This window comes from Macaca nemestrina, chromosome 15 (assembly GCF_043159975.1).
Source record: "Macaca nemestrina isolate mMacNem1 chromosome 15, mMacNem.hap1, whole genome shotgun sequence".
Classification (NCBI taxonomy): Eukaryota; Metazoa; Chordata; class Mammalia; order Primates; family Cercopithecidae; genus Macaca; species Macaca nemestrina.
In genome coordinates this window covers 102,898,598-102,924,660 of record NC_092139.1, presented here as the reverse complement: position 1 = coordinate 102,924,660, position 26,063 = coordinate 102,898,598, and the positions used below count along the sequence as shown (strand labels likewise).

The following is a 26,063-nucleotide window of genomic DNA, read 5'->3' as shown; positions in this document are numbered from 1 at the left end:
GCCACCATACCTGGCTAATTTTGTATTTTCAGTAGAGACAGGGCTTTTCCATGTTGGTTAGGCTGGTCTCGAACTCCCAACCTCAGGTGATCCACCCACTTTGGCCTCCCAAAGTGCTGGGATTACAGGCATGAGCCACTGCGCCTGGTCTACTCTCTGGACCTTTAAAGCAAAAGTTTGCTGACTTCTGATTTACATTTTCAAAATTTGAACATCTCTTTTTGGTAGCCTGTAACATTCAGTAATAATACCTGGGAATCAAGGTCCACTTCTAATATTGCAAGCTTTTTTCCCAGTTTCTTAGCAAGGAAGCAAAATTCACATGCTTTAGAGAAAAGCAGGATGGGGATGTGGTCAATACCTTTGACTTTCATGGAACCTTCTGAGCTGGATGCTTTCCTTTTCACAGTTGTGGCTTCTGCTTTGTTCTGTTTGTGCTGCAGATACTGAGCTTTTTGCTTCCAAATCTGCAATCACATCAGTGAATATTAAATTAAAATAAATTTAAAAGGACAAAAAAGTAAAAGGAAAAGCAGTTATGAAAGAACAAAACAGAGAAAAGAAAGGCAATAGTAGGAGGCAGGCAGGCAGAGGGTTAATGCTAACTTTTAAGCTGGGGGTCACTGAACTGACTTCAGACAGCTGACTACATTAATATCTTTTTTTTTTTTTGAGACGGAGTCTCGCTCTGTTGCCCAGGCTGGAGTGCAGTGGCTGGATCTCAGCTCACTGCAAGCTCCGCCTCCCGGGTTTACGCCATTCTCCTGCCTCAGCCTCCCGAGTAGCTGGGACTACAGGTGCCCGCCACCTCGCCCGGCTAGTTTTTGTTTTTGTATTTTTTAGTAGAGACGGGGTTTCACTGGGTTAGCCAGGATGGTCTCAATCTCCTGACCTTGTGATCCACCCGTCTCGGCCTCCCAAAGTGCTGGGATTACAGGCTTAAGCCACCGCGCCCGGCCTACATTAACATCTTAGTAGAGGACTATAAACATTCCTCAATGCTAATGGTCAAATCTTGGCACTGATTTTTAGATCACTGTAAGGTGAAATGTAAAATCACAGATTAAACATCTGGTTCAATATAATGTCTCTGTGGTTCTTCTAATCTGCTGGTTGGCAATACCAACACAACAGCAGGATAACAATAACATGGAAAACAAAAACTAAGGATAATCTATCTGGGTGAAAAATAGTTGTTCATCTAGATGACATATTGCTCCTATATGACCTTCATATCATAAGTCTCAATGATTCAGATATGACTGATTTTTGTTTTTTTTTGAGATGGAGTTTTGCTCTTGTTGCCCAAGCTGGAGTACAATGGCGAGATCTTGGCTCACTGCAACCTCTGCCTCCGGGGTTCAAGCGATTCTCCTGCCTCAGCCTCGCAAGTAGCTGGAATTACAGGCATGCACCACCAAGCCTGGCTAATTTTTTGTATTTTTAGTAGAAACGGGGTTTCGCCATGTTGGCCAGGCTAGTCTCGAACTCCTGACCTCAGGTGATCCACCTGCCTCAGGCTCCCAAAGTGCTGGAATTACAGGTGTGAGCCACCATGCCCAGTCCAGATATGACTGTTTATCAGTGTCTTACTAGCTTCTTGACAGTAGGGTACATTATTTGGTAATGGTTGATGAGGATAATGACCTTGAACCTGGTTACCTAGTAAGCACATTCTCATGTTTTTATTGTCTGCAGTGACTGCTAAGTGGATAACTTTCCTCAGTTCTCAGACCATGACTGATTACTAGGTGTTTTCAGTAAAGGGCTCTGATTTTATAATTTAACACTTTAGTTATGCCTCAACTTAGAACATCTTTTGGCTCAAATGTAACACTGTTGGAAAAAACTAGACCAGGTTAGAAAAGACAGCCTTGCTATAGCTAAATCCTCACGTACAGTGAACTGGCACTAACAGTGTTATGTCCTCTGCTAAACCATTTTCTATTGATTTGTAATTTTCTTCACTATTTTCAGTGCTGTCTGGCTGGCTGGTCTATGGAAGAATTAGGTATTTTGGAAGGCAAGAAGCACTGAAAAATACATTTGTAAGAAAGTGTACTTACCAGTTTGTCTTTTTCTGGCAATTGCTTCCACACTTCAGCCAGTTTTTTACTAAGTTCCCCAAAATCTGGCATAAAAGAGTAAAACACTCAATACAGTAAAGGGTTAGCCATTAACAAAACAGAAGATTGGTGAGAGCGAAAACTGTGAAAAGGGTTTTGAAGGTCAGATTTAAATATTGCAAGATTCTTTGAGAAAACCAACCCCAATCCCATGGCTTTTCTTTGATTTTTTTCTATAGGGAAGGGGATGTTTTGATGGTCACAAGACAGTCTCAACTCCTAACCCATCTATTCCCTAGGGATTTATTCCTTAAGCATCTTTCTAGTGTCTTTTTTTGAGACTGAGTCTGGCTCTGTTGCTCAGGTTGGAGGGCAGTGGTGTGATAATAGCTCACAGCAGCCTCAACCACCTGGGCTCAAACCACCCTCTCACCTCTACCCCCCCACATAGCTGGGACTACAGGCACGGGCTACCTACCACACCTAGCTAATTTAAAAAAAAAATTTTTTTTTTTTTTTTTTTTTTTTTTTGAGATGGAGTCTCGCTGTGTCGCCCAGGCTGGAGTGAAATGGAGTGATCTTGACTCACTGCAACTTCTGCCTCCTGGGTTCAAGTGATTCTCCTGCCTCAGCCTCCGGAGTAGCTGGGATTACAGGTGTGCACCAAAATGCTAGGCTAATTTTTGTATTTTTAGTAGAGACAGGGTTTCACCATGTTGGCCAGGCTGGTCTTGAACTCCTGACCTCGTGTAATCCACCCACCTCGGCCTCCCAAAGTGTTGGGATTACAGGCATGAGTCACTGTGACTGGCTATTTTTTTAAATTATTATTTGTAGAGATGAGGTCTCATTATGTTGCCCAAGTTGGTCTCAAACTCCTGGGCTCCAGCAATTCTCCTACTTCAGCCTCCCGAAGTGCTGAGATTATAGGCATGAGCCACTGCATCCTCCCTCTGGTGTCTTTAATTTGATCCCACAATACAAGGCCTATCAACTTAGGTTAAAAAATATGTGTAGAATTTGAAAAAAGGTGTTAGGCTTTTACCAAATTTCTGAACAATTAGAACCAAAGAAGGATTTCCCTAGAGCAGCTCAGAAGCAATCCTCTAGATGTGTAATCTTACCCTTCCACTGTATAACAGTTTTATGCTTTATAAAGCATATTCATGTGTGCCTCACTGCGGCCTTTTGGAGTTGGTAGGGCAGCGATTTTACACATTAGGCAAAGGAAATCTGTAGCGGTTAAGTGACATGTGTCTCACCTCATTAACTTCTAATACAGAGACAAATACAGACAGTCCCTGACTTATGATGGTTTGACTTTTGATTTTTCAATATGTACTCAGTAAAAACTGTACTTCTAGTACCCATACAACCATTCTGTTTTTCACTTTCAGTACAGTATTCAATACATTACACAAGATATTCAACACTTTATTATAAAACAGGCTTTGTGTTAAATGACCTTGCTCAAGTGTAGGCAAATGTTAAGTGTCCTGAGCACATTTAAGGCCCACCTTAAATGTGTTCTGTAGGCTAGGTGTATTAAGTGCATTTTTGACTTACAGTATTTTCAACTTTCAATGGGTTTATCGGGATGTAACACTATCGTAACTTGAAGAGCATCTTTACAACAATATAATACAAGACATCTCATTATAACTTTATATTCAAGGGCAGTTTAAGGAAAAGGCCAATTGTAGAATCTTGGAAATAAACAATTGTATATTTTTGTGCATTTTTTTTTTTTTGAGACGGAGTCTCGCTCTGTCGCCCAGGCTGGAGTGTAGTGGCCGGATCTCAGCTCACTGCAAGCTCCGCCTCCCGGGTTCGGGCCATTCTCCTGTCTCAGCCTCCTGAGTAGCTGGGACTACAGGCGCCCGCCACCTCGCCCGGCTAGTTTTTTGTATTTTTTTAGTAGAGACGGGGTTTCACCGTGTTAGCCAGGATGGTCTCGATCTCCTGACCTAGTGATCCACCCGTCTCGGCCTCCCAAAGTGCTGGGATTACAGGCTTGAGCCACCGCGCCTGGCCTATTTTTGTGCATTTATGTATGTGCTTTATAACATTTATTTTTACGTAGTTTCCCACCTTATCAGTTTAAGAGATATGTATAGAAAGTTCATCTCTTTTACAGATGAGGTAAACTAAGGCAAAATCTAAAGTGATTTGCAGAGCTGAGGAAAGAAACAAGATTATCTATGCTCTAATGCTACAGGAAGAAGAAATTAACTGCACTGCTTCAAGATATAAATGGAAAGCAAAAGCGCTACAGATCAGCAAAGTTCTTACCTATACCTGGATGGTCAGCCACAATGGTCACGCGATACTCTTTACAGAACACCTGGTAGGCCGACATGTTCTTCTTTTTTGGCTAGTGCCACATAGAAGATACAACAGGGTAAGACTTGATTAGAACCCAAGTTTAGTAACCCTGAAACCACAGTAATAAAATAGAAGGATACCTAAACTTTTTCATCAAGGGAAGAGTTCCAAACTACTAACCAGCTTTCCTAAACAGAATAATAATTTTTTTTTTTTTTTTGAGATGGAGTCTTGCTCTGTCGCCCAGGCTGAAGTGCAGTGGCGCAATCTTGGTTCACTGTAACCTCCCCTCCTGGGTTCAAGCGATTCTTCTGCCTCAGCCTTCCAAGTAGCTGAGATTACAGGTGCCCACCACCATGCCTGGCTAATTTTTGTATTTTTACTAGAGATGGGGTTTCACCATGTTGGTCAGGCTGTTCTCGAACTCCTGACCTCAGGTGATGCGCCCACCTCGGCCTCCCAAAGAGCTGGGATTATAGGCGTGAGCCACCGTGCCTGGCCAGGAAAATACATTTTTAATCCATGTTACTTACCACTCAGAGATGAACATCAGTTTTAATTTTAGTAGGTAAAAACCACATGTTAAATTATTTGTAAAGACCTTCCTTCTCCCTATATACAATCCCATGTTACATATTTCTTTCAGAATTCAGTGTTAAGAAAATCTTTATCACTCCTGGGGTATCTATTTTTCTCACCTTTGAAAATCTGAACCATATAATTTCCTTTTAAACTCTGGAGCCAGAAATGCAAGAGCCAAATCTATGTTCTTTTTGCTTCTCTGGTTTTGATTTCTAATCTTGTAATTTCCATCATCCTGCTTTTATTGTCATTTGTAGCTTCTCATTATTGGACTATTCACATTCTTTGGGTTCAAGGTAAGAAGCGAATAAATAACTGAAGACAATTCTTTGGTAGTCACTGTCAGATGAAATGTCTTCACTTCAACAAACTGCTCTGTACTACCTGAGGCATGTTTGTTCTTCACTATATTCTGACCCAATGCCAAAAGGAATATATGATTTTTGAGAAACAAAATCAAATTATTTTTAAAGTCAGTTCAATAAGAGACATATAAAACAGATGATTATATTTTTATGCATTCCATTTTACAATTATACATGGTCTAAGGGGAAAAAGTTAAGTTTTTTCTATCAAGAAAGAGACATGCAATTAGATTCATCTATCCAAATTTCTCATTGTGAGGATGGGAAAAAATAAAGTCAGAGAAATTGTAACTTGCTGAGGGTACCATCACTAAGCTAGTAGTAACACTAGACCCTGGCAGTTATAACCACAACCCAGGTAGCCCTGACTTTCAGGGTTATGGGCCCAAGAAAGAATATATGTTGCTCCCTTACAGAAAAAGTTAGCTATTTAATGTAAAGAAAGGGTTATCACTTAATAATTTTAATCTAACAAACAAATATTTTCAGTATGGCTTTCTGCAAAAACTTATCTGGAAGCATCAAAATGTGATTCTCAGTCTTTCATCTATTCCTAGTCCTTTCTGGCCCTACAGTTATTAAAATGACATGAATGTGGCCAGGCGCAGTGGTTCATGCCTGTAATCCCAACATTCTGGGAGGCCGAGGCGGGTGGATCACGAGGTCAGCAGATCAAGAGCATCCTGGCTAACATGGTGAAACCTCGTCTCTACTAAAAATACAAAAAATTGGCCAGCGTGGTGGTAGGCGCCTGTAGTCCCAGCTACTCGGGAGGCTGAGGCAGGAGAATGGTGTGAACCCGGCAGGTAGAGCTTGCAGTGAGCCAAGATTGCGCCACTGCACGCCAGCCTGGGCGATAGAGTGAGACTCTGCCTGAAAAAAAAAAAAAAGACATGAGTGTTTGGTGCTTTCAACGCCCTTGGGAGCTTTTGTTTGCCTTAAGAGTGAGATTTTGGGACGAAAACTAAACCAGTCACACAGTCCTGTCTCATAACTTCAGAGTTGTATCTTGCTTTAAACAAAGCTCGATCGTGCACTCTGCCTAGCTGCCCTAGTTCTTCATGTTGTTCCCACAAAATAACGACCCTCAAAGGACAAAGACTGACTGAGGCTGATGGCAGTAAAAAGCTCATGTGATGACTCTGACTTTAATTCCAAAAGCTATTCTGAAATCATTTGATGAATGGAAATATTCCTAGAACACTTTCCAAGGTAACTGCTTTGAATGAGATTGCACTTATTTGAGATAAAATTTGTGGTATGTTTGTTAAATTTCATACTAATCTTTTAATCATGGCTTATCTATATGCCTGACATTTACTAGAATACATGATGAGAGAATAATTTGTGGAAGTCTATACGCTGCCAAATCTTTCCCAACTGTACAATCAATCTCACGTCTAAATACTGAGAACATTAGAAAATATATATGCTTGAGAGATTTCATAGCTTGTTTGGCCATATTATAAAACCTACAAGGAAGGCATTTAACAACGTTTTCTCAAACACAATATAATACTGTAAAAGGTTAATGTTCCTATTCTATAAGGCTATCCATAGCTGTCACACTAATCACAATTCTTGGCTAATATACTATAGATTCAAATTCACATATTGAAGAAAAAGGTTTCCTTCATAACTCTTACACAGGATTTTATTCAATTATGTAGAAAACAGATTAGCGTTTATTGAGTACCTGTGCTGGGTGGTGGTATAGCAAGTAGTTAGGAGGATAAGCTTTTGAAGACTAGATCTAATTATAAGGAAGTTAAGCTGCATAAAATAGTGGAAAACACATGAAATTTACAGTTTAAAGACCCACAATCTTGTGTCAGCTTCCCCATATACTAATTATTTGATCCTGAATAAAACACATGGGAAGTGGACAGCTTTTCTAATAAGTGATATTAAAAGTATTTCAATGGCAATTAAGGAAAAGCAGAGACTAAGATTTCAAAGGAAGCAGAAAAAAAAGTAACCCATTAAAGTATTCTACTATTCATGTATTAATAATATTTACTGAGTATCCATATGTGCCAGACACTGGGAATACAGATAAGGATCAGATGTAGAATCTAACAAATGAGGCAGTTAAATATGTCATTGTAATAAAACACAGTGCTATTATAGGGAAAGCATTTGGTGCTATGGGAACATGTAGTAGGAGTGCGTTCCCAAGTTAGGGAGTCAAAGAAAGCCTTCTGGAGGAAGTGACATTTAATCTAAACCAGAGAGATGGGTAGAAGTAGGCAGATGAAGGGTGGTTAAGAGTGTTCTAGGCAGAGGAAACAACATGGGGGCACATTTATCAAAGAAGAGAGAGGTAAGAGACGATGTTAGAGAAGCAGGCAGAGCCCATAAACTGAGGCCATGTAACCCATATTAAAATGTATGGATTCTGTCTGGAAGAAGCCATACAAGTATTTTAAGCAGGAAGTTATATAGTCAGGGTTACACTTAAGGACTATGGAGAACAAACTGGAGAAGAACAAGAGCAAAGGCAGGAAGACCAATCAGGAGGCTGCTGCAGGAGTGTGGGGAAGGGATGAATGATGATGACCCACAATCAAGACAGTGGGTTGGGAGAAAAGCAAATAAACTGGGAAGGAGGAAGATGTGACAGGATTTGTTAGAGATAGTGTGGCAAAAATGGCTTTGAAGACCAGCAAATCTGCGTTAGAATCCTGACCATGCTATTTACTAGTTACGTGAATTGCTTCATTTGCCTGACATTTCGTTTCCCTACAAGTAAAACTTGGATAACACCATTTAACTCAAAGGTGGGAATTACTCCACTGGTGTGTGGCACTTCAGTAGGTACTCAATGTTATTTCTGTGGCAAGCAGAATTTTAAGATGGCCCCCAAGACCCCTTCTCCTGGGTTTGCATTCCCGTAAGGGTGGGCAAGACATGGTCATGTCATGTTATATGGCTAGGGGATTGTGCAGATGCACTTAAGGTCTCTAGTGAGTTGACTCTGAGTTAGTCAAAAGGGAGATTATCCTGACTGGGCCTGACCGTAGCAGGTGAGCACATAAAAGAGACAAGAAGCCCAGTGAGCTGTTTCGAAGACATCAACTGATTCTAAAGTTTATATGAAGAGGCCACAGACCCAGAATGGACAACACAGTATTGAAGAAGAACAAAGTCGGAGGACTGACACTACCCTACTTCAATATTACTATGAAGCTACAATAACCAAGACAGTGTGGCACTGGCGAAAGAATACACAAATACATCAATGGAACAGAATAGAGGGCCTAGAAACAAGCTACCTAAATAAAGTCAACGAATCTTTGACAAAGGAGCAAGGACAATACAATGAAGAAAAGATAGTATTTCAACAAAAGATGCTGGGACAATTGGATATTCACATGCCAAAAAAAAAAGAAAAAAAAAAAAAAAAGGAATCTAGACACAGACCTTATCCCCTTCACAAATTAACTCAAAATAAGTCTCAGACCTAAATGTAAAGTACAAAACTATAAAACTCCCAGATGGTAACACAGGAGATGATCTTGAGCTTGGCAATTACCTTCCAGAAACAGAAACCAAAGACATAATCCATGAAAGAAGGTACTGATAAACTGGGGTTCATTAAAATTAAAAACTTCTGCCAGGTGCAGTGTCTCACGCCTGTAATCCCAGCACTTTGGGAGGCCGAGGCGGGCGGATCATGAGGTCAGGAGATTGAGACCATCCTGGCGAACACAGTGAAACTCCGTCTCTACTAAAAATACAATAAATTAGCTGGGCGAGGTGGTGGCGCCTGTAGTCCCAGCAACTCAGGAGGCTGAGGCAGGAGAATGGCGGGAACCCGGGAGGCGGAGCTTGCAGTGAGCGGAGATCACACCACTGCACTCCAGCCTGGGCGACAGAGCGAGACTCTGTCTCAAAAAAAAAAATCAAAAACTTCTGCTCTGCAAAAGTCACTTAAGAAAATGAAAAGACAATCCACAGACTGTGAGAAAATATTTACAAGGGGCATAGCTGATAAAGAACTATTATCCAAAAATCTCTTTTTTTTAAGACAAGCTCTCATTCTGTCATGCAGGCTGGAGTGCAGTGGTGTGATCATAGTCCCCGGCTTCAGCCTCCTGAGTAGTTAAGACTACGAGTACATGCCACCATGCCTGACTTTTTTTTGGTTTTTTTGTAGAAATGCAGTCTTGCTGTGTTGCCACAGTGAGACTCCAACTCTACAAAAAATTTAAAAATTAGCTGGGTGTGGTGGTATGTGCTTGTAGCCCCAGCTACTCAGGAGGCCGAGGTGGGATAATCGATTGAGCTCAGGAGCTCGAGGCTGCAGTGAGCTAGGATTGTACCTCTGCACTCCAGCCTGGGTGACAGAGTGAGACCCCATCTTAAAAAAAATAATAACATTAAAAAAAAAAATACATAAAATTTAAAAGCCCCAGACCCCAGGTGGTGGTTTGGAAGGGGCTTAATGACATTTCTTGGGTAGACTTTTCAGTCACTCATTCTTTGAGGCAAGAAATATTGAAGGTATTGGGGACTCAATGGCAAATGAGACAGACCAAGATCTTTGTCCGAATGGGGCTGAGATCCCATGGTACAGCCACTTTGGAAAACAGTTTGGTGGTTCTCAGAAAACTAAATGTTCTTAACATATAATCCATCAGCTGTGCTCCTTGGTATTCACCCAAAGGAGGTGAAAACTGATGTCCACACAAAAACCTGCACTTGGAAGTTTATAGCAGCTTCATTCATAACTGCCAAAACTTGACAGCAACCAAGACGTCCTACAATCAGTGAATGAATAAACTGTAGTACTATATCTAGACAATAGAATATTATTCAGTGCTAAAAGGAAAAAAAGAAAGGTGTCGAGCCATGGAAAGACATGGAGGGAATTTAAGTACATATTAGTAAGTGCAAGAAGCCAATCTGAAAAGGCCAGATACTGTATGATTCCAACTATGTGGCATTCTGGAAAAGGCAAAACTATGGAGACAGTACAAAGTTCAGTGGCTGCCAGGGAGGTAATGAATAGGTGGACTACAGGATTTTTAGAGCAGTGAAAATACTCTGCCTGAGACTGTAATGGCAGATACATGTCATCATACATTTGTCCAAACCCATAGAATGGACAACACCAGGAGGGAGCCCCAGTGTAAACTATGGACTCTGGGTGATAATAATGTGTCAGTGTAGGTTCATCAGTTGTAACAAATGTACTAGTCTGGTGGGGGATGTTGATAGTGTGGAAGGCTGTGCACCTGTGGGATGGGGGATATATGGGTTATCTCTGTACTTTTCTCTCAATTTTGTTGTTAACCTAAAGCTGCTGCTGCTGCAAAAAATTAAAATCTTAAAAGAGTTTCCTGAACAAATTTCACATGAATAGAAACCACACTGGCTGGGCGCGGTGGCTCACACCTGTAATCCCAGCACTTTGGGAGGCCAAGGCGGGTGGATCACCTGAGGTCAGCAGTTCAAGACCAGCCTGGCCAACATGGTGAAACCCCATCTCTTCTAAAAACAGAAAACTTAGCCAGGCATGGTGGCATGTGCCTGTAGTCTCAGCTACTCGGGAGGCTGAGGCACGAGAACCACTTGAACCTGGGAGGCGGAGGTTGCAGTGAGCTGAGATGGTGCCATTGCACTCCAATCTGGGCAACATGAGTAAAAATGTCTCAAAACAAAAACAAAAAGAAAACAACAAAAAAAAACCCACATCAAACCAACATTAAGAAACACAGAAACAAAATGAGAGAAGGCGGCACAACAGTCTCTGACTGGTCTCGAATTTTTAGAAAACAAATTGCCACGAGTCCTACAACTATAAGGGACTGAAAGTGGCCTACAACTTGAATGAGCTTGAACCTTGGATGAGAACCCAGCTCTAGTGGACACCTTGACTTCAGTCTTGTGAGACCCTGAGCAGAGAACCCAGTTGAGTCCTCCAGGGGGACTTTGAGCTACACGACTGTGAGATAGTAAATGGATATTGTTTTAAACTGCTAAGCTTGTGATAATTTGTTATGCTACAAGAGAAAACTAGCATGAATTCTTTTCTATTCCCTATGCATTTTCCAAAATAGCAGTTGTGGCACCCAAAAAGCCAACACAAGCTTTTGAAAAAATAAAAATTGTGGTGAAGGAGGATAGGGTGAAATCATTTGACCTTTATCAGACAAATAGTATCAAGCCATTTTAATTTTTCACTGAAATAGCAAACCAAACTAAAAATACTAAATTTTAGTATTCTTCTGGTGAAGCCAGTTCTGTTTAGAGATGATAAAGCAGTATATTGTGGGTGCTGGATTTCATTTATTAATTTAGTATCAGCTTTTTATTTCCCAACATCTTAAGTGTTTTAAAGATCCCCTCTTTCAAATCCTCCTTTATTGGGCCTAAGATACAATGGAGAGGCACCACATGCACACCCAAACACATACACACACTCGCACAAGAGTTCATGTAAGGGGTACTCGTGGCCATTTGGCGAGGTATGGGTTAATTAGTCTGGGTGTTCCACCTGCCACTCATTCCACTCTAAGAACCTATACCTGGAATGAGTGGGACAGGAGATATAAATCTATTCTCCCCAGATAGTTTCTGTGTCTCTCTCAGTGTGGGCAACTCACTACCCAAGTGTGATTCTGATGTTTGTAGCTAAGGTAGTTTAAAAAATGAAATAAAATCATGGTTCCTGAACAAGGCCAATGACTTCATCTGGTGGTGGAGAGAAAAATCTAGCTGCGCTGGAATGACATTCTGTTGAACTGAGACTCTGTCAGCCTTCAATGTAGAGCCTTCCTAAAGGACTTTCAAGGGAAACTCTGACTACTTACACTGTTCGCTTTACAAGCTGACTTAAAACCTAACCATTATGTAAGATGCAACTCTAGTTTGTGGACCTAAAGTTCAGATTTCAAACTTAAGGGTTAAAAATTTTCCATGGCACATTTTTATACATTAAAAATATACAAATAAAGGATGATCTCTACAAATACAAAACATTTCCATGAGATTCCAAATGCAAGGTCAATAATTCCACTCTAAATTTTCTCATGAAAGAAAACCTACAGGATGGAAGTAGATTACAGCTGGGATACACAGAAGCTTCTTTCATGAATAAAATGTTAGTATTTTAAAAACTTGGATACTTTATTATTAGTAGCAAATTACTTGCAACAAGTCCACTTAACTGCATGTGACTCATGAGATGACCGTTTTTTACTGCCAGGATCTCCTTTTAAATATTTGATGAGGTATGTCACAGTATCAAGAATATTCAAAAAGCAACTTCTTTTTAAGCAACAGGGTCTCGCTGTGTCACCCAGGATGGAGTGCAGTGGCTCATTATGGCTCACTGCAACCCTGAATGGGTTTAAGTGATCTTCCTGCCTTGGCCTCCCAAAACTCTGCAATTACAGGTGTGTGCCACTGCTCCTGGCCCAAAATGCAACTTCTTAATGCTCTTTATAAAGTGTCCTGCTTAACTCTTTTGGGTCATAGAACTCCAATAACCTGTTGAAAAATCTCTCCTCATAACTCCAGTTTAAGATCCTGTTTTAAAGAATACAATATTTTGGCCTGGCGTGGTGGCTCAAGCCTGTAATCCCAGCACTTTGGGAGGCCGAGGCGGGTGGATCACCTGAGGTTAGGAGTTCAAGACCTGGCCAAGGTGTTGAAACCGTTTCCACTAAAAAGACAAAAATTAGCTGGGTGTGGTGGCCAGCACCTGTAATTCCAGCTACCTGGGAGTGTGAGGCAGGAGAATCACTTAAACCCGGGAGGCGGAGGTTGTAGTGAGCTGAGATCGTACCACTGCACTACAGCCTGGGTGACAAGAACAAAACTCTGTCTCTCAAAAAAAAAAAAAAAAAAAAAAAAAAAAAAAAAAAAAAAAGAAAGAAAAGAAAGAAAGAAAAGAAAAGAAAAGAAAGAAAAAAAAATTTGGTGATGTTAATATTACATAGGAGCCACTATTATAAGACATTTACCCATAGAAATTCCCTTAAACATCATAACAGCCCTATGAAGTAAGTTCCATCATTCCTGCCAGTGTAAAAATGAAGAAACTGAGATCCAGACTCACAACTCCATGGAGTGGCAGGGCAACTAAACACAGACAGCCTGGCTTCGGAGCCTGGACTTGTAACCATTTTACCACCTGATGCTCTTCTGAACTAACTTGACTGACATACCCAAATCTGATCTGGCTAAAAGGAAAAATAGCAGATAAGTAAGGTTTCCATGCCAAAGTTTTTATTTTAACTACATTGAATGAAAATGTTGGCCGGGCGCGGTGGCTCAAGCCTGTAATCCCAGCACTTTGGGAGGCCGAGACGGGCGGATCACGAGGTCAGGAGATCGAGAGACGATCCCGGCTAACACGGTGAAACCCCGTCTCTACTAAAAAATACAAAAAAATAGCCGGGCGAGGTGGCGGGCGCCTGTAGTCCCAGCTACTTGGGAGGCTGAGGCAGGAGAATGGCGTAAACCCGGGAGGCGGAGCTTGCAGTGAGCTGAGATCCGGCCACTGCACTCCAGCCTGGGTGACAGAGCAAGACTCCGTCTCAAAAAAAAAAAAAAAAAAAAAAGAAAATCTTTCCACATGTACTCTATACTTCCGCTCTCTCTCATACCACATCAATGAATATAATTTAACCACTTTCTGTATATTGAAATGAGCATGGTTCTTGTAGTCAGAAAAACCTGGGTTCTAATTCCTGTTCTGCCAGTAACAGGTATGTCCTGGGGCATGCTATTTCATTTATTTAAGCTTATTTCTGTGAAACTGAGATGACAATACCTACACCTCATTGGGTTCTTGTGAAAATTCAGTGATAGGCCAGGAGTGGTGGCTCAAGCCTGTAATCCCAGCACTTTGGGAGGCCGAGACGGGTGGATCACGAGGTCAGGAGATCGAGACCATCCTGGCTAACACGGTGAAACCCCGTCTCTACTAAAAAAAAAAATACAAAAAACTATAGCCGGGCGCAGTGGCGGGCGCCTGTAGTCCCAGCTACTCGGGAGGCTGAGGCAGGAGAATGGCGTAAACCCGGGAGGTGGAGCTTGCAGTGAGCTGAGATCCGGCCACTGCACTCCAGCCTGGGCAACAGAGCGAGACTCCGTCTCAAAAAAAAAAAAAAGAAAATTCAGTGATATACAGTAGATAAAAAAACTAGTGCAGTGCCTAGAACATACGAGGAACTCTACATGTACAGCTGTTAGGATCGTGCTTTGCCAATTCCTACTCAGTTCTCCTGCCCCTTCCTAGAAGGCCAGTCTGGCAACAATTCTTCCTGCCTTCTACATACCTTTTGCTGGCTTTGCTTCAGTCATGTCAAATTCCTGGGTTTCTCTGAATGTCCTGTGCCCTCTGGTGTCTCAGGGCCTTCACAAATATTTTCCATTCCATAACTGAGGTGCCTACTCCTATTTTCCACCTGATAATTCCTACTTGGCCTTAAGATTTGGTTCCTATGACAGCTCTCCCAGGAAGCCAGCCATTCCGGGCTTTCCTTGCACTCTCTCAGTACTCCGCCGATGCCTCTGTTGAGGTTTAACACACCAAGTCCTTTCCAACCTCTTTTACTAGACTGAAAGCTCTTTGAGGGCAGACACTGTATCCTCATCTTTGTGTCCTTACTGCCTGGCAGGATGTAAGAGCAGAGTAAATATGTACTATTGAATAGCAAAGTCTCAGAACTGTGCGTAAAGAGGCCAAGTGTGTATTCATGTGTAGCACCTCATCTGATTTCCACAACATCCTTGTAAGTGAAGTAGGCTGGGTGCTAGCTCCCCATTTTAAGCATAAAGGAACAGAGGCACAGAGGTCACATGACTCACCTCACTGGTCCTTCTCCAGTGACGATGAAGCTCTCCAATGAGCTGTAGGTTTTATAACATCTGCTTTTGCCCCTTAGAGGCCCTGTTTTCTTTCTGGTTCTTAACTATTTTCCAAATATGTGACATAACCACAGAGTTTGGTTCCTAAAGGTGGGAGGTTATATTAAGGTAGGGTATTATATGCATAAAACATAGTCTCTTTGCTTAGTCTAATATGTGAAATGAGTGGCTGAAATGTTTTCAAATATATTTTGTGCTTTTGAAGAACTTAAGATGTAAGCGAAAGTAACTGTAACAGCTGACATTTACTAAGCCATGCCCTGTGCTAAGCATGTTACATGTACCACCTAATTTAATCTAACCCCAATTTACAAATGAGCAGAAGTGAGAAAGCAATCTCAGGAGAACAGACCTAGTAAGTAGCAGACCAGAGTAAGAATCCAAGTCTGCTGAATTTGAGTCAAAGATGTATCATGGCACCAAGTAACCATGTCTTAAAGTTGTGGAAAGGCATGTGGCATAGTGGAGAGATTACAGCTTCTTCCTCTGTCAGTGGGGCAAATGATACTACTTATTAATCAAGAGTGGTAACATTCAGAAAATGCCTAGGAGAGCCTGGCACCTAGTGGCCACTCAGTAAATGGTAGTGACTACTTTCTACCATTTATTGTTGCTGTTACTTAGCCTCAGGTTTGCCAGAGAGAGAACTAATGTAATAGCATCACAAGTCTAGTTATGTTTCAAACTTTTGTTTATTAGTAAGACATTAGGCTACCTGGCCCAGCTGTAGGTTTAGAGAAAATGTGCATATTTTGGAAACATACAGATAACTAAAGGCAAGTCTCTGAAATGGCAACATTACGGATTTTAATTAATTAATTAATTTATTTTGAGACAGAGTCTCGCTCTGTCACCCAGGCTGGAGTACAGTGGCATGATCTCAGCTCACTGCAACCTCCGCCTCCTGGGTTCAAGCGATTCTCCTGCCTCAGACTCCTGAGTAGCTGGGATTACAGGCGCGTGCCACCACGCTTGGCTAATTTTTGTATTTTTGGTAGAGACGGGGTTTCACCATGTTGGTCAGGCTAGTCTTGAACTCCTGACATCATGATCCACCTACCTCGGCCTTCCAAAGTGCTGGAGTATAGGTGTCAACCACTGCACCTGGCTATTAAGTGACAAAAAATGGGCTTTTATTTGGGGTAAAACCAAAAGTAAGGTATATTTAAAATGTAACTGTATCCTGCTCCTCCTATTTATTTTTTATTTTTTTTTGAGACGGAGTCTCGCTCTGTCGCCTAGGCTGGAGTGCAGTGGCCGGATCTCGGCTCACTGCAAGCTCCGCCTCCCAGGTTCACGCCATTCTCCTGCCTCAGCCTCCTGAGTAGCTGGGACTACAGGCGCCCGCCACCTCACCCGGCTAGCTTTTTTGTATTTTTTAGTAGAGACGGGGTTTCACCATGTTAGCCAGGATGGTCTCGATCTCCTGACCTCGTGATCCGCCCGTCTCAGCTTCCCAAAGTGCTGGGATTACAGGCTTGCTTGCTGTTCCAACAAAAAGCTTCCAATTCAATGAGATGATTTTTAGTGGGAAATCATCAAGATATTACCACATGATTTCTCTACTCTTCCTTAGAAAGCAGGACTCAAAACCAATAAAACCAACCAACCAACCAAACAACAAAAACCACCTCCGAAACAACGGAAAGGCTACTTTTCACCCAGGAAATAGTGCAATTTCCCTTCTTTGTGTTGGTCAAAATCCTCGAGTAAGAGCCCACCGCTGCTACGTTCACTTCCACACCGCTCACTCTTTCCTCAACCCCCGATCCAGTTCCATTCCTACCTACCGCACTTGAACTCCTTGGCCTCTCTGGCATGAGATCAGTCTACTCTTGAAGCTGTCTTTCTCCTCCCTTCTGTGTTTCTCCTCCAACATAGCTGTTCTATAAAATTCTGCTCTGAGCTCAATTTCCTCTTATCCATTTACCTATTTCATTTATCACACACGAACACCCAATTTCTCACCCAAGTTCCAGCCAAATTCTAGGTCTTGAACTTCCATTGCCACTGAGATGATTATAGTATTTACTGAAGGCTCACTAATGTGCTGAGCATTGTGCAAAGACAAAGTTCTCCAATGTTCTTGGTTCACAGTGCTTATGTGGGTTTTCAATGTGGTAGTTGCTTTTTACCTCTAGAGCACACACATTTGGCTTTGAAAAGATAGGGCACTACTGAAAAGAATGTAACATACCTCGTTGAAACTGGGAATTACTTTGAACTAGTAGTTCATAAGGTATCTGAGAGATGTCAAGTATTGCTGTGTGTCTCAAAATGTATTTAAAATATCAAGCATTATCCTGGTGAGTTTGATGTGGCATCCCAGAGCACCTTGGCACACCCAGGTCCTAAACATTTTTGCATGTATTGCCTCATTTAATCCTCACAACCCTAGGAGGTAAGTCTGTTATTATCCTCAACTTAGAGTTGTTCTGTAACTTATCCAACATCACATTGTTTCTAAGTGGTCAAATAGAGCCAGGAACTGGACTCAGGTGGGCTCCACGCCTATGCTCTCAACCACTTAGCTATGCTGAATCTCCTGATCTAAATGTAACTTATCTTCTCCCAAAACCAGCTATTCTTCTCACCTTCTCTATTTTTATTAGAGTCCTCGTCCTAGAATTGAAGGTAGAAGGGGCCCACAGAGGCCTGTGGCATTTCTAACAGTTGTCTCTCCAGTCTCTGCTCACTGTAGGCTGAAGAAACACTGCTCCTAAATCATTCTTTTCTATCTCTGGGTGAACTTCGTCCCTGACTTTTTATTTATTTTTTTGAGACAGAGTCTTGTCATATTGCCCAGCTAGCTGTGAACTCCTGGGTTCAAGTAATCCTCCTGCCTCCCCCTCCTAAGTAGCTGAAACTCAGGTGTTTGCCACCGTGCCTGGTTAATTTAAAAAAAAAAAAAAATTAAGAGCTAGAGTCTTGCTGTATCACCTAGGTTGGTCTCAAATTCTTGGGCTCAGGTGATCCTCCCACCTCAGCCTCCCAAGTAGCTGGGATTACAGGTGCATGCCATTGTGCCTGCCTGTCCCTGACTTTTATATAGTTCTTTTCTACACTGAAACACAACCCAGGAAAATATATTTTTAAAAAGGTTTACAGGAATTTTTATGCATAAATCAGGTTTAAAAACCGCAGTGTATACACTACAAATATTTGCTGGACAAATAAATGATTAAATTCAGATTATGACTACTTCAGATTTTTTGGACAGCCACAATCAAATATTAACTCTTAATAAGGTTTTTGCTATAAACTAAAATTCATTTTTCACTAGCAACTGCTAGCCACATGGGCAAATTATAGATAAGTCCTTAACTTTGAAGAGCTTATTATTTTTCCAACGTATCTAGGTTCAAAGCTGAAGAGATATTTCTTAGACTCATTTATATTTCTGGCTTCCCAGATACAAGCCCACTAGGTCAGCAGTCTCCAGCCTTTTTGGCACCAGGGCCCGGTTTCATGGAAAACAATTTTTCCATGGACCTGGGGCAGGGGCAGGGGCAGGGGTGGAGTTTAGGATGATTCAAGTGCATTACATTATGCACTTTATTTCTATTATTATTACATTGTAACATACAATGAAATAATTATACAACTTACCATCACGTAGAATCAGTGGGAGCCCTGAGCTTGTTTTCCTCCAAATAGATGGTCCCATCTGGGGGTGATGGGAGACAGTGACAGATCATCAGGCATTAGATTCTCATAAGGAGCCTTTTGGGGTTTGCGACAGGGTAGAGCATGACAGGGTTTGTGCTCCTATGAGAATCGAATGCTCCTGCTGATCTGACAGGAGGTGGAGTTCAGGCAGTAATGTGAGCGACGGGAGTGGCTGTAAATACAGATGAAGCTTCTATGGCTTGTCCGCCGCTCACCTCCTGCTACGTGGCCTGGTTCCTAACAGGCTATGTATGGCTACTGGTCTGTGGTCTGGGGATTGGGGACCCCTGCTCTAGGTAGATCTTGTCAATTTTTCCTTCAGAGCCTCTCCTGAATCGATCTCTTCAATTTTATTTCTCTCAAGCTTTTTTTAAAAAATTCTTTTTTAAAGAGACAGGGTCTTGCTCTGTCAACCAGGTTAGAGTGCAGTGGCACAATCAAAACTCACAGAAGCTTGGAACTTCTGGGTTCAAGTGATCCTCCCACTTCCACCTCAGGAGTAGCTGGGACTCCAGTCACACACCACACCTGGATCTTGCTTGATTGCCCAGGCCAGTCTTGAACTCTTGGACTCAAGCGATCCTCTTGTCTCTTAGGTTTTTATTACTAACCTTCTGGACTATAATAACTCTCTTGGTTATTAGTCTCTCCCTAGTCTAATCTACCTTGTACAATTCTATCATTTTATTCTTATCATTTAGATCATAACTAAATCTTGCTTATAAACCCTACACTGCCCGCTGCCAAGTCCTTTATTTTGGCATTTAAGATTCTCTACAATTTGCTCCTGACCTACCTTTTCAGTACTATGTTTTCATCCACATATTCACTCATTTGACATATACTTACAAAGTGCTTACTAAGGACATTGAGGAGTTGAAGATACTATAAGGTGGTAAAGGAGCTTATGTTCTGCCCCAAGCAGACAGCGCTGAGAAGTTAAAGAAATTGGGTGTAGCCCCTTCTATGAATTCTATTTTGTTTGAGATGGAATCTCACTCCGTCGCCCAGGCTGGAGTACAGTGGCACAATCTTGGCTCACTGCAGCCTCCGCCTCCCAAGTTCAAGCAATTCTCCTGCCTCTGCCTCCAGAGCAGCTGAAATTACAGGCGCATGCCACCACACCCAGCTCATTTTTGTATTTTTAGTAGAAATGGGGTTTCACCATGTTGGCCAGGCTGGTCTTGAACTCCTGACCTCGTGATCTACCTGCCTCCGCTTCCCAAACTGCTGGGATTACAGGTGTGAGCCACTGCACCAGCTCCTTCTATGAATTCTAAGAACCAGTCTTCCCTTATAGTCTTTAGTAAGGGAAAGAGAATATGTATAAAGATAATGCCAATCAATACAAGAAAGAAAATAAGTGCAATAAGACAGCAAGGTAATATGGGAGTTTAGATGTTAACTCTAATGGGGGGTGTTCAGGATGTCTTAGAAGAGGTGGCATTTGATTAGGTCTTGCAAAGAGGGCAGAGCTTCAATATGTAAGAAGAGGAAGGTCACTGTAAAAAATGAGCAAAGGAATAGAGATAAGAATGTATGGGAAACAAGTCTGATTTCCACACAGTGTATGTACAATAGACTAATAAAAGGTAAAGCTGAAAAGGGAGGATTAGGCTAAATCCAGACACTTAAATGAATGCTTGGCCAAGGTTTGAACTTACCTGATATTTACTCCTTTGACAAGTATTTACCGACTGTCTACAATAGGCCAGATGGCAGGTTAAACGCTAGGGATACCAAGACAGACGTGGTCCTGGTCCTCTTGGAGCTTAGAGTCTACCATAAAAGCAGTAAGAATTCACTGAAGATGCAGAACACAGGACTGCCATCATCAAGGTGCTACTTAAGATTAAGATTACTCTGGCATCAATGTGTGAGATTAACTGCACGGTAGAAGAATAAAAAAACAAAACAAGGCCACTTATTACAGTAAGTTTAGAAAGGAATGAGGCCTAAGACAGTGGCAGTGGTAATGGAGGAGCTAAAGGCTTGAAAGATATTAAGAAGGAAGACCATCAAGCTTAATATTTGTGCAGAAATAGTTGGAAGGGAGCAGGGAAGGGGGAAATGTAAAAGTGAACCATGAGACTGGAAAAAATCCAAACAGTTGTCAGCTCTGGGATTGGGGATGGATTGGAGAGGGGTATGAGAGAGTTCTCTGGGATGATGGTTATGTCTGTATCTTGATAGAGGCTTCACCACACAGGTGAGTACATCTATCAAAACTCATTATATACTCAATGTCTATGCATTTCACCATATGTAAATTTTATCTTCATGTTTTTGAGACCGAGTCTCGCGCTGTCGCCCAGGCTGGAGTGCAGTGGCGTGATCTTGGCTCACTGCAGCACCTGCCTCCCGGGTTCAAGCTATTCTCCTGCCTCAGCCTCCCTATATGTAAATTTCATATTTACAAATTCCTGAAAACAAATATTAAACTCAGGTTAATGATATGTAAGCTGAAGTGTTTAGGGGTGAAGTGTATGTTACCTGCAATTCACTTTGAAATACATTAAGAAAGATAACATGGACTGGTGGATGAAAAGATGGGCAGATATATGATAAAGCAAAAAGAAAATATTAACTGTAAACTCCTGGTGGAGAATATGCAGTTTTCATTATACAATTCTTTCAATCCTTTTTGTTTGAAAAATTTCATAATAAAATGTTGAGAAAAGCGATAAGCATTCAGTTTTGAGTTTGGGTTGACTGGCGGGATACTGGCAATACAGAAGATGTAGGTAGGTTATGTCCATTAGTGACATAAGTAAGGGTTTGAGGTACCCAAGGCATTCGAGTAGAAATATTTACCAGGCAGCTGGAATTGCATAGGTAGAGTTATTTTACTCTGCTGCTTCCTGAACATCTCTCTGCCTCCATGTGTCCACTTCCACTGAAACCTTTTCCTTCTTCAAGCTTTCCCTGACTACCCTGTGCTCCGACATTCAGCATTGGATGATTAGTTCATGGCATTATCACGTCACTAGACTGGAAATTCTTAGGATAAACAGAATCTTATAAAGAACACATAGTGTTTATTTCATAAAGCAATTTTCAAATAAACAACTGAATAACACCTGACTTAGTATTGGAATATCCAGGTCTTTATGTTCACACTGATTCCTGGCTCAGTCGTAGAGTCCTGTTTTTTTTTGAGACAGATATAAACAGATACGTGTATATATATATATGTATATACATACCAATAGATATAAACAGATATAGATCTATAGAGAGACATAAACAGATAGATATAAACAGACTTTCTTAAAAGGCAACCTTTACAGCAGAGAATTCCCATTCCCAGATTCTTTTTTTTGAGACAGGGAGTCTCACTCTGTTGTCCAGGCTGGAGTTGCAGTGGCAAGATTATAGCTCACTGTAGCCTCCACCTCTCGGGCTTAAACAATCCTCTCACCTCAATCTCCTGAGTAGCTGGGACTATACATGTGCACCCCCACACCAGGCTAATTTTTGTATTTTTTTTTGTAGAGACTGGGTTTCGCTATGTTGCCCAGGCTGGTCCCGAACTCTTGGGCTCAAGTGATCCACCTGCCTCAGCCTCCCAAAGTGCTGGGATTACAGGGGTGAGCCACCACATCCAGCCCCAGATTCTTAATACATTTGATTTTCTCATTCTTAGTAGCTTTTCTTCCAGATTTTATTTCACATTGCATTTTGCAGAACTATAAATAAAAAAAGAAACCTTTAATGACATAGTTACGAGACCCTAAAGTTCACTGCTAGAAATTGTTGAATTGTGAGGAAAGAAATCAAACCAAGGTGACTGATTTATCATTCCTATCTCTCTAATCAGCAGTGAGCTCCCTAAAGTCAACTATGTCCTGCTTGTTTTTTTACTTCCTGGTACTATCTACAGCATTGAGCTTGGCATACAGTAAGCACTCAGACAGTAAAAGAACATACATTCGACACTGAAAAGAATACCAGAAAGTAGCCAACACCAGCTGGTGGAAAGTCATTAGCTATTCTGTTAACTTGATTGCTCAGTGTTCTACCAATTTTGATAGTCTATTTTTCTTTTCTTTTCTTTTCTTTTTTTTTTGAGACAGAGTCTTGCTCTGTCGCCCAGGCTGGGGTGCAGTGGCCGGATCTCAGCTCACTGCAAGCTCCGCCTCCCGGGTTTACGCCATTCTCCTGCCTCAGCCTCCCGAGTAGCTGGGACTACAGGCGCCCGCCACCTCGCCCGGCTAGTTTTTTGTATTTTTTAGTAGAGACGGGGTTTCACCGTGTTAGCCAGGATGGTCTCGATCTCCTGACCTCGTGATCTGCCTGTCTCGGCCTCCCAAAGTGCTGGGATTACAGGCTTGAGCCACCGCGTCCGGCCGATAGTCTATTTTTCAAAATGAACTCAAAGAACACCTTTTGACATCTCCCAACTGCCCTAAGCAGACAGTGATGCTAAGTGAAAGAAACTGGGTTTAGCTCCTTCTATGAATTCTAAGAACTAGTTGGAATAAGCCACAGTGTAACTAAACCTATTCCTGGCACAACGGGAGAGTAACTCTATTAAGAAACCCTAGGCCGGGCATGGTGGCTCATGCCTGTAATCCTAGCACTTTGGGAGGTGGAGGTGGGTGGATCACTTGAGGTCAGGAGTTTGAGACCAGCCTGGCCAACATGGTGAAACCTCGTCTCTACTAAAAATACGAAAAAAAAAAAAAAATTAGTCGGGTGTGGTGGTGGGTGCCTGTAATTTCAGCCACTTGGGAGGGTGAGGCGTGAACCTGGGAGCAGGAGGTTGCAGTGAGCCCAGATTGCACCACTGCACTCCAGCCTGGGCGACAGAGCAAGATTCCATCTCAAAAAAAATAAATAAATAAAAGAAAAAGAAGATTGCTCCTATTTTTGTATCAGACGGACTGGGCCACTGGTAATATTTTATACTTTATATCATTCCAACATATCCCCCAAATGTGCTTAATTCCCAATGGTTTACCTCAACTACTTAACTTAAAAGTCCATTGACTATCCAGGAAGAACCTGCTTCATCTCTTATCCCCACCACACTTAAAAGATGCTTTACCTTTTCTCCTCTCTCTCTCTCTCTGTCCTTCTCTTCTTTTTTCTTTTTTTTCTCACTATGCCCATCTGTGTGGAGGCCAGGAAGTGGCGGGGGAGGTGCTGCTGCTCCAGCGTAAGGGATGCTGGGAGGAGGGCCAGATGTCACTGTGACCTCTCCCACTGGCAGAGCAGAAAGTCCTGAACTTCTCTTGGATTTGGAGTGTCGCTTCTCTTTATGCTTCTCCTTGTCTTTCTTCTTTTTGCTCTTCTTTGACTTCTTTTTCTTCTTGATTTCCCGGTAAGAATCATCTATCACTAACTCCCCAGCCTCTAGTTCCCCACCAGAGGATGAGTCTGATTCTACCAGAATAGGTTCAAGCCCTGAAAGATCAAGGTTACCACTGTGGGACTCTGGGAACTGGGAGGCATCAGACCCACAGCCTTCAGGGCCAGGAGATGAATGTGGGTCTGAGGATGACTTGTGCTTTTTCCGGGCTGTTTTCAGAAAGCTCTGTAACTCATGTCCTAGGAGTAAAGCACCCTGCTCATCCCGAGCTGATTTCTTTGAGGATTTTTTCACAGTTGCTTGTTGAGAGGGATACTGAAAAGACTCCTCATCAACAGAGCTGCTTCCCTTCTCCTTTGGTGAGAGAATAAGTTTCATTTTCAAACCATCAGGCTCCCGAAGGGTCAGTGTCTCTGTGTTCACATACAGAGGTTTCATTTTTTTGGATTTGTGGGAGGCACCATCCTCCAGGGGTAGTTCCCCACTGCTTCCACTGACTTTCTTCCTGTGGTGCTCCTTTTTACTCTCCGAATGGCTTGAAGAGCCAGAGGATTTCTCCCCCATCTTTTTGGAGGGCTTGGAGCCTGCTGCCAGTGGGGAAGTGATAGCTTTCAACAGGTCCATAGCTGTATCGGTAGACTGTGGGCTGGACTTTTTCTTTTTCTTCTGTGACGATTCCAAAGACGAAATGTCTAGAAATAATCAGGAGAAGTACTGTCAATATGGTGGGAAGCAACTTCTAACAAGCTTCCTCTCTCATCAAAAGCACCTAGCTAACATGAGAAAGAGGCTAACAGGAATGATCTGAAGGGAGACCCTTTAACTGATTCCTAACATTAAGAAATGATGCCCTCGTGCTTCTTGGCTTGGCGGATTCTGCCTCTGACCCTGGATATAGTTCTTGCCACTAAAGTTGTTTCTCTTCATTGAGTCTTCAGAAGCAACCAAAGAGCACATACCCAGAAGAATTGACTATAGTTGTGGGATTGTGGGAAGTTAACAATTCAGAGTGCAGACAGAGTATCATTTGTTTCTGTGTTCAGGACAAATCCATTCTGGGAAAAGTTGAGTCTCGTCAGCTACGTGCATAACACAGCTAAGAAAACTGGTTCTGTGAGTGGATATACACTTGTTGAGAAGTGACCCACAGGTGCAGGCCAGAGGACTACATATGGCAAAAGGGATGCTAGATAACAATGGGCACAAGATAAGTGGATGATTGGGGGGAGAAGGAACCTGGTACCTGGTGTATCACAAATGCAGACTGTTCTTCTATGCTGAATCCTCCAAAATACCAGCCCTCCACCTCTCTCCTCCTTCACACTGGTTTATCGGCACTCAGAACAAGAACCACTGTCCTGTTAAATAGGCCACTGAGTCAGCAACATCTGGATCCCTTTCCCCTACCCCGACTCCAAGAACCAGCGATGTGTTTATCCCACCTGTTGCCCATTCCCATCCTCACCTCCATAGTAGTAATCATCAGAGGAGTGCTTCCTCTTCTTCTTGTGTGTGTCCGTCCCCAAGAAGTAAAGTTCGCTATCCTATAATTAAAGAAGAATTGACCAATAATAAGATGATGAGGCAAATGCAGTTTGGAACCACTCTTGTCTTTGATGATTTCTGACTTTGGGAAACAAAGCACAAGAAATAATAAAAACAGATGCGCACAACATTTTATTTTTCTTTTCTAAAGTTATTAAAAAACACTTCCTTCTTCAAATATTAGGAAATATGGTAAGAAGTAGTTTAAGACTTTCCTGGTGCAGTGGCTCAGGCCTGTAATCCTAGCACTTTGGGAGGCTGAGGCAGGTGGATCATTTGAGGTCAGGAGTTTGAGACCTGCCTGGCCAACAT

The 26,063-nt window shown here is 42.1% G+C and overlaps 1 protein-coding gene across 5 annotated transcripts in view; it reads right to left on the bottom strand.

Moving 5' to 3' along the window:
• Nucleotides 1-26,063, bottom strand: part of LOC105494012 (HMG-box containing 4) — a 54,140-nt gene that overhangs the window by 8,022 nt on the left and 20,055 nt on the right. For 4 of the 5 annotated variants that reach the window (XM_071080491.1, XM_071080489.1, XM_071080493.1 and 1 more), the window contains 5 exons: nt 25,672-25,750; nt 23,943-24,898; nt 4,359-4,440; nt 2,067-2,131; nt 362-467 (listed from right to left, as the gene is read on the bottom strand). In XM_071080491.1, coding sequence (XP_070936592.1) covers nt 362-467; nt 2,067-2,131; nt 4,359-4,440; nt 23,943-24,898; nt 25,672-25,750 — 1,288 coding nt within the window. Of the gene's footprint in view, nt 1-361; nt 468-2,066; nt 2,132-4,358; nt 4,441-23,942; nt 24,899-25,449; nt 25,565-25,671; nt 25,751-26,063 lie in introns of all 5 variants that reach the window. The other variant, XM_071080492.1, reaches the window with a different exon arrangement.